The sequence below is a fragment of the Tupaia chinensis genome, unplaced genomic scaffold (genome assembly GCF_000334495.1).
Source record: "Tupaia chinensis unplaced genomic scaffold, TupChi_1.0 Scaffold139935_1, whole genome shotgun sequence".
Lineage (NCBI taxonomy): Eukaryota > Metazoa > Chordata > Mammalia > Scandentia > Tupaiidae > Tupaia > Tupaia belangeri.
Genome location: NW_006199814.1, coordinates 375,369 through 388,060, shown reverse-complemented (window position 1 = coordinate 388,060; position 12,692 = coordinate 375,369). Strand labels below are relative to the sequence as shown.

At 38.1% G+C, this 12,692-nt stretch overlaps 1 protein-coding gene across 1 annotated transcript in view; it reads left to right on the top strand.

The window, feature by feature from the left end:
• Nucleotides 1-12,692, top strand: part of CFTR (CF transmembrane conductance regulator) — a 218,658-nt gene that overhangs the window by 189,868 nt on the left and 16,098 nt on the right. The window contains exon 23 of the mRNA XM_027765925.1: nt 725-880. Coding sequence (XP_027621726.1) covers nt 725-880 — 156 coding nt within the window. The remainder of the gene's footprint in view (nt 1-724; nt 881-12,692) is intronic.

The window sequence follows — 12,692 nt, the reverse complement described above, 5'->3', positions numbered from 1 at the left end:
CAAGCAAGTATATATTGAGAATTTTCTGTAAGTCAATCATTGGGCCAGGTACTGTGAATTCAGTGGGAAAACAAGATAGGAGATTACCCTGCTCTTGTTGAATTTATATTCGTGGGGTAAACACAACACTGAAGAAAAAAATAAATAAAATAATTAATGATTGAAATTAGAAGCAAGTAGGTAGAGACTCAGTTGGATATTGTGCAAAACAGTGGTTGATTTGGTTTTCTCAGCTGTCTCAGAGAACAAATATTGGCGTAAGTTTTATAGTAGAGCTCTTATGATGGATAGGAAGACAATTGTGTCAATATTATTTATCAGTTTATCTCAAAAGTCAGATTAATTCATTTTCATTTGAAATTAGATCAAGCTATGCATTTCTACTTCTGACTTCAGCCCATTCTTAGAAATGCTGTGCAGTAAGACCCTCTATTATTGCTTTTCCTTAATACAAAATGGGCATTTTCAACCTTTGTATCATTAATAAAGGTCAGTGATACGTGAAGCCAGCATCAGGGATCTGAATCCTGAGGGCCAGTTTTTATATTCTTTTCTAGGGTTGCCCTTTCCCATATCAAAGTGTGTAAAAGGTTTGAATGAGTAACTAAAAACCTTCCTCTGTTGACTAGAGAAATAATCCTGATGGTCTTCACTGGGGTACAATGCTGAATTATATTTATGGTTTATATGTCACAGGAGTAATTCTGTCACTTTTACCTTGTAGGTGGGCCTCTTGGGAAGGACTGGGTCAGGGAAGAGTACTTTGTTATCAGCTTTATTGAGACTGCTGAACACTGAAGGAGAAATCCAGATTGATGGTGTGTCTTGGAATTCAATAACTTTGCAACAGTGGAGGAAAGCCTTTGGAGTGATACCCCAGGTGAGCAAAAAGACTTAGCCAGAAGAAAGGCAAGTAAATTACATTTTTATCATTATGTGACACTTCCAATAAAAAAAAAAATTCACATTACCCTGCAAAATGTCATAATTTCATGAGGACTATCACTTAAGACACCATCTGCAGCAGGATCCCAAACCTGAGGCTCTTGTTTTTACCAGTATTTTTCTTGTTGTTTTGTTTTTCCTGCTTCAGTGGTCTGAATTCAAAGTTAGCAATCACAGCAGGTTGAGAAATGCTTTGCAGGACATAAAAGCTACTCTTGAAATAATAAACAGTTGGGAACATGAAGTGGTAAAATCGAAAATAGAAAGTGTAATGATTTTGTTTTTGTTTTTTTTTTTTTTTTCCCCTGCCTGTGTCTAGAATGAACCATGTCAGTTTAGTCTATAGCTTTTTCTTTTTCTTTAAACATCACTTTTTGATTTGGGTCACAAAGGATCTCCAGCCTCACCAGTTTAGTATCATTCTATTTGTTTTATTGTGTAAGAGAACATCTTGTGTATGAGAGAAATAGGTTCCAGTTTAAATAGTCTAAATGGAAACTAAGCAGTGTCTGCTGAGGCCAGATATGAAAGGCATTCGCTGTCTGTCTGCCCGTATTTACTCTCATGTCTGTGGGTGTCTTTACTGTTGTAGTGATCACGTTCTTCCTCTGGGACCCATGGGCACTAAATCTATCTCACTACCATGGCTCTTTCTACTTCTTTTCTACTTAGAACACAAAATTAAAATGCCAAGAGCATCTCCAGGTAAATTGACTATAAATCTAGGTGGAGAAAAAGTTTGTATTTCGTGATGGATTAGCCTTGCGGAACATTTGTGTCTTTCAACTAATAAAGCACCCAATATTTGAAGTGCTAAACTGATGATTTAATTCATTTATCTAGACTTTGCCAGACTGCCAGAAGCTGAATCTTGCAGTTTTAAAAACAATATTGTTTCTTCAGAATGAAAGCAGAGATTGTCAGATGGTCTAAAGATAAACAGACACTGGTGGTCCAAGTATCCTGGGGTGATAACATTAAGCAAAACAAAAATGCTGAAGAACACGGAATAGAATCTGAGCTGTCTGAAAATTGCAGCTATGCGATTTCACGTTAAGCCTTTGGGTCCCGTTTTTAACTCACAACAATGAAGCTTTTGGGTTTTGTCGTTCTTGTTCACAAATCTGCTCACTAGGGTAGCCAAGCTCTAAGAAATCATCTTCATTGCACTGGGAATGTCTTAGTTGATCTGCCAGGTGGCAGAGAGGCTTTTGTTTTATTGCATGCTCTCCTTAGGAACCTAAGTATGTAAGGCCTGGCGGAAAACCAAGTGGGCCAGGGTGATGAAAATTCTTTATCCTGCCTCTCTGCCAGAGCGAATCTTCCCAACGTGCCTCACTTCATTTTCCTTCTTCTGTGGCTTGAAGCTTTGAATAAACAGGAAGTACTTTCAGAGACTCTGTTTGATTATGCTGATGTATTGAAGATACTTCTCATATCTGTGTTTATGACCCTGCTTTCTGGGTCTATCTCTCAGTATTACAAGGATGTCTGTAGTCAGACTATATATTATTTCTTCAACAGTCAACTTTCTCTACAGACAACATTTTTTTTAAGAGTTTTTTGCTGTAGGATGCATATGCTCACTGGGGAGAGAGAGACAGAGACAATGAGAGGCAAAGTGAGAAATCAACCACCAAGGGGGATGGCCATACTGCAGTCACTTCTCCTCCATTCTCCTCCTGGGACCTTGGGCATATACACACACATGCCCAGTGATTTTCAAGCTACCAGGTCTGGGACTTGAACCACAGTTGGTCATGTGGGACGGAGTCCAGTGATGTAACCACTATGCCATCTGCTGATCTGCTGGCTTCCAGACAACTTTTGAACATTATGTGAATGCCCAAGATTAAAAAAAAAGAAAAAGAAAAAGAAAAAGGGCAAACTCCTCATGCATTGTTGATGTCTAAGCCACGAGATATTTTATTTTCCTAATTTTTCTTTGAAAGTTTAAACTAAGTAATTTTTCCTTTCCTAGAGTTTAATCTTTAAGAAGAAAAAGAAGGGGGGCCAGCAGATGGTATAGTAGTTATGTTGCCAGACTCCTACATGGCTGACCATGATTCGAGTCCTGGACCCAGTGGCTTAAAAATCATGCTGGACATGTATACGTGTGTGCCCAAGAATCTGGGAGGAGAATGGAAAAGAAGAGATTGCAGTGTGGCCATCCTCACAGGGGGTGATTTCTTACTTTCCTTCTCACTGTCTCTAGCCCCCAATACCCGCTCTATAGGAGCCTGTGCCTTAAGACCAAAAACCTCTTTAAAAAAAGGAGGAGGAGGAATATAAAATCCCAATGATAGCAATTTTTTAAAAAGAATTATTTAACTTTACTTATTTATTTATTTGTTTTTATTTTACCAGAAAGGGACAGTGAGAGAGATGGGGGGAGAGTGAGAAAGCAAGCCTCCAGGTCCAGAACTTGAACCACAGTCAGCCATGTGGGAGTCCAGCACCCTTAACCTCTACACCACCTGCTAGCCTTGATAGTGAGTTTTGTTTGTTTTCCCTTCTTTTTCTTCCTTCCATCTCCAGGGACTTACAAGGGCATAGTTCTGAAGTTCTTTGACATTGAGACATCTGAGACCTCTGGGTGGACTGGTCACTTGTTTTCAGACACATAAAACTGGAACTTTAAACAAGAAAACTTCTCCCTCTCTCAGTGATCCAAGACATCAACTGTGGAATCGTAAGATTCCATTTGTTTTAGCAAGTCCTTACAGCTTTTTATAAAATGTTATTCCTTCCTGTAGCTACAAATAACCTTAGAGAATGCACCAAGCTGGAAGACAGGCTACTGTGTATATTTTAAGGTGGCATCTCCTTTAATTTGTTTCACTTTACCTGTGAGCTATGAGGTCATGAAGAGGCAATGAGGCTTACAGTAGGAAGCCTCATTGGCTTAGACAATTCAAGCACCAAGACAAAATTGTTCTTTAACCTGGAACTTTAAGAAGCCCTTAATTTGTTAAAAACAGAGAACTAATTTTTAAATGGATTTTTAAAGCTTCCGTTTCAAGTTTGAAAGGCTACAAGGTGCTCTGAGGGAATGACTAGGCCCGTTCTTGCAATGAGCCTTTACAATGTGAAAATGGTGCCTACACACTCATTCCCACTACAGAGTTGGAGCAGTTTTTCACTCTGGGGGTTGTCAGATACAACCAAACATGTTTCTGTAGACCAGAACAATGAACTTGGGGAGCAGCAGTTCTCATTCAGTTTAATACTAATCTGCAATTTAATAATCATTATATTACTCTTATGTGTTTACAATGATAATTATTATACATCCAGTACATACATAAGAGGTATAGATAACATTTGTCATTGAACTGCCACAGTGAGGTCCTATCCAACCTATGAACTTTTTCCCCCCAACCTCTGAACTTCTAATGAGAAACTCAAAATTACACTCCTTGTCATAAGTCAGAGATCAAAGTCATGTGTCACCCTAGGGGCTCCTCGTGGGTGCTTTGGGTCACTATGAGAAAAATTCCAGCCTCTAAGCCTTGTAGTTGCAGTGTCCAGCATATCAGTGTGCCATTTCTTTTTCTGTACTGCCCTAGCTCTGTTTTCCTCTTCATTTTTTCCTTTGCATCCTCCAATCATTTGTTACACACAAATTAAACTTTTTAAAACAACATTCAGATTTTACGAATCTGGAGTTTTGGACTCTCACCCTAACAGTCTGTTCCTGCATTTCAGTCTCAGAAAAGACCTAAAACCTTGTTTATAGATTTTTATGGGTCCTTCTAATATGTCTTGTATTATCTTTACTTGTGCATTTGTCTAATTTCCACTTAGTATTTTAAACATTTTGCAAGCATTCTGTTATAGGTAAGAAAGCAAAATTTAAACATAAAATAATCAACAATTGAGGCAGACCAGCAAAAAGAATATAATAGAACTGCTGTAAAACATAGATTTTTTTTCTTACTAATTTATCTCTCTTATACAGCATATGGCACAATAGCTTGCATGGTAAACATTCAATATACTCTGTGCTTGGTAACTAAATGCTTGATCTCTTCTACAAGAGATTGTGGTTCTACCAGTATATGGGTTTAATCTATGTCATTTCAGGCAAATTCTTTTGTTTCTCTGTGTCTCAGTTTCCTTGTCTATGAAAGGGATGTGGTGGTAGTAACTATTTCATTGGATCTTTGTGAGGATTAAGTGAGTCAATACACACTTAGACTCCTCTCTTTGCACATAGTAAGTACAGACACTGTGTTGTGGTGGTTGTTACTGTCATTTATAGTTCCTTGAGGAGATGAGGAATCATATCTCCTTCATCTTTATGTTGGATTGGAGGTATATGCCATAGGAATGAACAATTCAAAGTGGACAGTTTCACAAATTGATTATTAAAGGGGCCACAACGGGTCTTAAAGTTTGTAGCATTTAGAAAGGTCAAGGGCATGAGGTTGTGGAGAGAATATTCCAGGGTTTCAGGAAGGAAGGTTAAGAACAAGTACAAAGATGGGTCCTAGAAACGTTAGGGGGTCAGAGGAGGCCACATGTCAGGGATTATTAGGAGGAAGAAGAAAGACATTCCAAGCACCAATGTTGTCCAGTAAGAATGGACTGATCTTCTTAGATGAATAAGAGGCTGGTAAAGGGTCGTGGAGGACCAGGCTGTCCCCTGCAGCAAGTGGAAGATGGATTTCTGGTAGACAGGATGAGAAGCAGGGAGATGGCCAACAAAACTCTCCAGCTGAGATGTGACAGAAGCCTGGACTAAAATGAGGAGGACAGGAGACATGAAGTGCCAAATTCAAGAGAGAAGGAAAAATGCCTAGTGTGGACATAAGCATAGTAACAGTTTTATTAATTCTGAGTATAAGAATTTGACATTTTTTTATAATTTGGGCAGATCAAGAGAATATTTTATTTTATGATATCCCTGAAAAAGTGTACCTTGGGACTGGCACTTAGCATAATGGCTATGTCGCTGGACTCCCACGTAGTCGACCACGGTTCGAGTCCCAGACCTGGTGGCTTAAACTCACGCCGGGCACATGTATGTTCGTGCCCAAGATCCTGAGAGGAGAATGGAGGAGAAGGGATTGTGCCATGGCCATCCCCATTGGGGGGGTGATTTCTCGCTTTCTATCTCTCTGTCTCTCTGTCTAGAGAGCGCAAACGCCCTATAGCAAAAACCTCTCCAAAAAAAGAAAAAAAAAAAGTGTACCTTAAAAGCACTAATATAAAAAGACTGTGAGACATTCAATAATTTTACAGGAAATAATAATTTGAATATTTTGCATGCAATCATTTACATACAAATATGACTGTATATTAATAGTTTTATAAGCCTTAAATATTTTTGATTCAGAAATATTTTATTTATCTTGTTCCAGCTAATAGATATTCTTAAAACAAAGCAATACTTGTTTTTATTTATTTATTTATTTATTTATTTATGTATTTTGGAGAGCTCTTTTTGCTATAGGGCATGTATGCTTATCAGAGAAACAGAAAGAGAGAGAGAAAAAGTGAGACATCACCCTTCATGGGGGAGGGCCACATCACAATTCCTCTACTCCATTCTCCTCTCAGGATTATGGGCAACACAAATATGTACCCAGCATTGAGTTTTAAGCTGTTGAGTCTGGAACTCAAACTGCAGTTGGTCACGTGAGAGTCCAGAGCCCAACCACTATGCCACCTGCTGGCCCGGCAACATTTTTTTTTTTTTGAGGTTTTTGCTATAAGTGTGTGTGTTAGCCAGCCAGACAGAGAGAGACGGAGAGACAGAAATCCCCCAGTGGGGATGGCCACGCTGCAACCCCTTCTCCTCCATTCTCCTCTTGGGATCTTGGGCATGTACACACACGCACCGGGCGTGAGTTTAAGCTACCGGGTCTGGGATGCGAACCACGGTTGACTATGTGGTAGTCCAGCGACATAGCCATTACTCTAACTGCTGGTCCCATCAACATTTGTTTTGAAACATTCTCTAATGCATCCCTGAAATCTTGATTTGTTCACATTGGTTAGATATTTATTGTACTGCTTTAATTTATATGTAAATGTCACAGACATTGTCAAAAAAGAAGCCCAGTCACCCATGATGCTATAAACAATTGAATCATTTGGGCCACATTTTAATAGAACCGTGTGTGTGTGTGTGTGTGTGTGTGTGTGTGTGTGTGTACAGAACTTTATTTAGGTTCAGCTGTTTTCACGGAATTGAGGAGTCAGCTTCAACAAAGAGATTAGTCATGTGGTAAAAAACAGTGCTTCTTTCTTCTTCCCTGAGTCTCAAGAATTGCTCTTTATACCATACATGACATTAAATAAATAAAATACTTGCACACTCCAACTTTCCTTTCAGTAAACAGTTTCTTTTATAAAAACAGATAGGGGATCAATGTGATTGATAGTTTCAGATATACTTTTTGCTGGAAATTGGACTGCCTGTGCCATGTTGGTCAAGCCATGTATGCTTCCAGGTCCTTGGTTATTTCATTGGTAAGCCATGGAAAAGGACTCAAGTGAGGGCCAAGGATCTTTCAGCTTTAAAGATGAGTTTGTGAAAGTTCAAACCGTTTAGAAAGCAGAACTAAGATACCTGCTTGCACTGCTGGAAGCAAGAGTGCTGGATAACATCAGTATTTGTACTACAGAAATGGAATATCTGAGTAATTATGTAAAATTGGCTTTTAAGTGAACCAATTTGTTCAGCTAATTTTTCTTTAAAATGAAAAGAATACTTACTTCATTACCTTATGCTAGACAATAGACAGTAAACAAAAGACTGACGAGATTTCTGAAATCCACCATACCTAAAATTCTTGGGTATCTAATTTCAATAATTCACTTCCTTCCTTCATAATTTTGAATATATATACATATTAATAGGTAATATAATAACATACATTTGGTAAATATTTTATATAAATCATCAGACTTTTTTTTTTTTAAGGTTTTTCCATAGGGCACATGCACTTGCTGAAGAAAAACAGAGAGACAGAGAGACAGTGTGAGGGAACGTAAGAGATCACCTCCCTGGGTGGGGGATGGCCATGATACAATCACTTCTCCTTCATTTTTCTCCTGGGATTTTGGGCATGCATGCACATGCTCCTGGTATGATTTTCAAGCTGCCAGGTCTGGGATTCAATCTGCTGTCAACCATATGAGAGTCCAGCATCCTAACCACTACACCACCTGCTGGCCCAATTGTCAGATTTTTATGAGTAAACGTTAGGCAACCCATTCCCCAAGAAGTAATAAAGATCAAAGTTTCAGTGGGTTGCTAGTATTATTTATTTAAATATTGTGATCCTTGTAAGTACTTGGGCCACATTTTAATAGAACCAAGCATGATTTTACATATACAAAACAATAGGTTGATGTAGCTATTCCTTCAAATGAAATAAAAGATAATATGTACTGAGCTCTGCCTTTGATGTTTTTAATATTTTTATTTCTTATCCTCATGTCAGTCCATTTATTTATTCAGGCAACATTTATTGATTATATGTATATGCTAATCACAGGGACACAAAATGTTATGATCTAGTTGGAGAGGTTGACATTAAAAACAAAGTGTTTTCAGATGCACGTATAATCTTTTTTTTAGAATTGTTTTCTTGAACTCTAGTTATTATTTATTTGTTTGTCTATTTATTTATTTATTTAGAGGGACAGAGCGAGAGGGGTAGGGAGTGAGAAAGCAAGCCACCAAGACCAGGACTCGAACCATAGTTGGCCATGTGGAAACCCAGTGCCCTTAGCCACTGCGCCACCTGCCAGCCCTGCACATATAATCTTAATATTCACTATAAGATATAAAAGTATAGCATAGTTGCTATGTGACCATGTATTGGAGAATCTGATTTGATTTTGAGCATCAGGAAATATGCCCCTTAGGAAGCAACATTTAATTTGAGGATTGTAGTTGGCTGTGGGAACAGTTTAGGAGGTGTGATTCCTGGACAGAGAGAATAAAATGTGCACAGAAACTGAGGAAATGAAAGAAAGCCAGTGTGGCTACAGTGTAAAAGGGGGAAAGAGACAGAAAAGGACAAGAAGCGAACCAGGGAAAGTAGGAGCTAAACCATAAAAAGTCTTGTAGGTCCTCTTGAGAATATTATATTTCACTCCAAACTGAGTAAAAAGTAATTGAAGGATTTTTAAAAGGTTAATAAAATGATCTATTTACACTTGTAGTACATTGCTTTCACTGCAAAAATGACACTGGATTGAAAAAAAAAAAAAGCAGGAATAAAAAGAAAGAAATGAGGAGACTCTTGCAATGGTCCAGAGAGAGATTGTGGGGGCTTACACTTGTGGAGGCAGTAGGAGAGAGAAATAAATAGATTCGATAGGTGTCTGGGGAAAACAGCCCACAGGACTGATGTTTCATTTCATTTGGAAGATTAGGGAGAAACCTAAGTCATGGGTGACTCCCAGGTTTCTAGATTGAGGAAATGATGGTGTCTTATTTTGAGGTGAGGAAGCCTAGAGATTTGAGAATAAAGGTGGCATTTCCTCATTTTACAGAACACTGAGCATCAAATAGGACTGATTCCCATTTGTAGACCTACCTACCAAGCCAGAACTGTATTACTATGGCATCTTTGTAAGACACCTTGCTCTTAATAACTCTTGTCTACTTTGATGCAATGTTAACCTTTGGACTCTACACACAGTCCTCCAGTATAAGGGCATTATTCTGTTTGGCAAAGAAAACATATACCACGTTGGCTTCCATTGGAGGTGTGAGTATCCTTGAACATCATAAAGAGACTGTAGCCCATATAAAACCCATCAACTCAGGTCCTGCCTACGAAGTGGGAGCGGGCTCTCCAGGAATGAGAACAGAGGGATGGATAACAGTGTTCAAATGAAGACTTCTTGCTGAACGCAGATGGGCTCTTTATCCACCTCCTCAGTCTGTTCCTGCACAATCTTTAATCTTGCCTGAGTTCTAAATTGGGAGGTGGGAGGTGGGGTGAGGTTGGGGTGGGAGTAGGAGGAAGCTGTCCTACAAAGGACTTGAGGTATTTTGCTGTGGTGTTAAGAAACACAGACTGAGAGGTGAACACTCCTGGCTAAGTGATCTTGGGGAAGTCACTTTATCTCTCCAAGCTGCTATTTCTTCATGTGCAATACCAGAATTTATCTCATTAGGTTGATATGAAGATGGAAGGAGATAATACAGGTAATGAGCCTATCCCAGGGCATGGTACACTTGCTATAAGTGGGAGCTCTCTGTCCCAAACTCTTAAGTTAGTGGAGACAATTTTTCTGAAGCATATAACATATTGCCTCATACTTGGTTAAGCTTTACAATTGTTATTTCCTGTTCTCAAAAATGCTAGAAATACTTTATAAAAAAATCTCAATATATAAAGAACCACCATCAAAATTAATGACAAAATTATATTGGTAAGCCTCTGAACTTTAAGTATGAAATAAACTCAATTGCTTAAATAATTCATTAATTCAAGTACTCAGAGCTACTTCTTGTTTAATTTTCTTTAGTTTGTCAATAGTGACACCTTTTGTTTTTTTCAACATATTTGAACATTACTTTTACTTATTTAGAAGCTTAGAGGTGGGTGTACAAATAGATCTGTCATGTATCTTATGATCCTATAAGTCATATATTCATCTCCTATTTCCACTTCTGTAAAACAATGTACATATCCCTCAGAAAGGTAATTTTGATACACATTGAAAAAATACCAGCATAAGGATTCTAGTTGCCTTCTCCACAGAATTCCTGAGATATTTCCCAACAACTTTGTCCTTTAAGCCATAAACTATGCCCAGGGGATAAGGTTTCTAACAGGACCTTCCTTGAACTTGGCTGCCCTGGTGAGGATACTTTCTTTCTGCCTGGAGGCAAAGACACAGTTAATATGGAGCTGACTTGCCTTGGGCAGTTCTTTATGCACTAGATGGGCTCTGAGCCTTCTCTCTCAGTGTAATGCAATTTGTAAAAACTAAGGCTTCAGGAAATTAAGTTCTTAATTTTCCTTAGTGGGTTTTATTAACCTAAGGGAAAAGAAAAAAAAAGAGAAAAAATTACTCTAAACATTAACATTAAATATATATTTTTTTCAGGTGGGCTGGATGACATAATGATTAAGTCACTGGGCTCCCACATGGTTGACCATGGTTCAAGTCCTGGACCTGGTGTATGAAAACTCACCTGGGTGCATGTGCGTGGGTGCCCAAAATCCTTAGAGAAGAATGGAGAAGAAGGAACTGAGACATGGCCATCCCCCCCACCCCCGGGGGGGGTGTCGATTCCTTATTTTCTCTGTCTCTCTTTCTCTTTCTATGTCTTTGGCAAGCACACATGCCCTGTAGTACAAATTTAGTTCACTAATAGGCACAAAGAGAAAACTAAATATTATTATTGCATTTCCCAACAGAGACTGCAATTTTCTTATTTTTCATAGCATAGGTAGACCTAATTTGAGAGTGTCATAAGGTTATAGCTATGCAGTTCTCCTTGCAGGGTATTAGACTCATTTTGTCACCATGCCAGGATCAGTCTCATCCTCTGTCTTCCTATAATGTACATTCATTTAAACAAATGTTTGATATTTACTGTTTCACTGATTTATAAGTTGTGGCCTTCTCTTGTGCCTGTCTGGTTATACCAGGGCCTTCAAAAAGCTCTCAGAATATGTGTATTATTAAAAATCTATGAATGGACTTTAAAAATTTTTTACACCAAAAGAAACTTATACTTTAGTTACATTTTTAAATTTGTTTTCTGAAGTCCCATTGTTTAAGTAGATATGTACCTTAGGTTTATATGCTAGGAGATAAACTAGTATGTTTGAATACCTATGTGTAAGTAAAAGCAATTTATTTATTTATTTATTTAGTAGAGATTTTTGCCTTATGGCACTTGTACTGGCTGGAAAGAGAGAGAGACAGTGAGAGGGAAAGTAAGAAATCACCCCCCAACACACACACAAGGGGAGGTGGCCACACCACAATCCATTCTCTTCCATTCTCCTCCCAGGATCTTGGGCATGCACACAGGTGCCTGGTCAAGCTACCAGGTCTGGAACTTGAACTTTGGTCGGCCATTGTTATGCCATCTGCTGATCCCCAAGTTAAAGCAATTGCAAATTGGGTTTATCAAAGAAATCCAAGAAAAGTGCATTAACAAAATAGGAATTTGTTCTTACAAGTTAATTAGAACTCATAAACTTACTGTTTTTAATGTTTCTGTTAAATGTGTTTATAATAGGAATATTGCTAGGAAGAAAAAAATTTTAATTTTCACAATTTAAAATTATCTCAGTTTCATTATTTTAAGGACATTGGGATTAGAAAAGCATTCACAAGGGGTTTCTTTTGTTGCTATATTTTATTCCTTAAAAAAATGATAGAAAGGGGGCTGTCAGGTCGCATGGTGATTAAGGCTGCTGGACTCCCACATGGCTGGCTGTCAAGTCCTGGTCCTGGCGGCTTGCTTTCTCACTTTCTTTCTCTCTTTCTTTCACTCTCTCACTCTGTCCCTCTCTGGTCAAATTCAAATAAATAAATAAAGGAATAAATAAAATAAATAAATAAAGTTAAATAAAATAACTTTAACAAATGATACAAAGGAAACATGATAATATGTTAAGATTTAAGAAAACTGGATGGCAAGTATACAGGTGCTTGTTATATTATTAAAACAATTTTTCTTTTTTTTTGGTAGAGGGTTTTTTTTTTTTTTTTTGTTATAGGGGGTGGGGGCTCACCAGAAAGACAGAGAG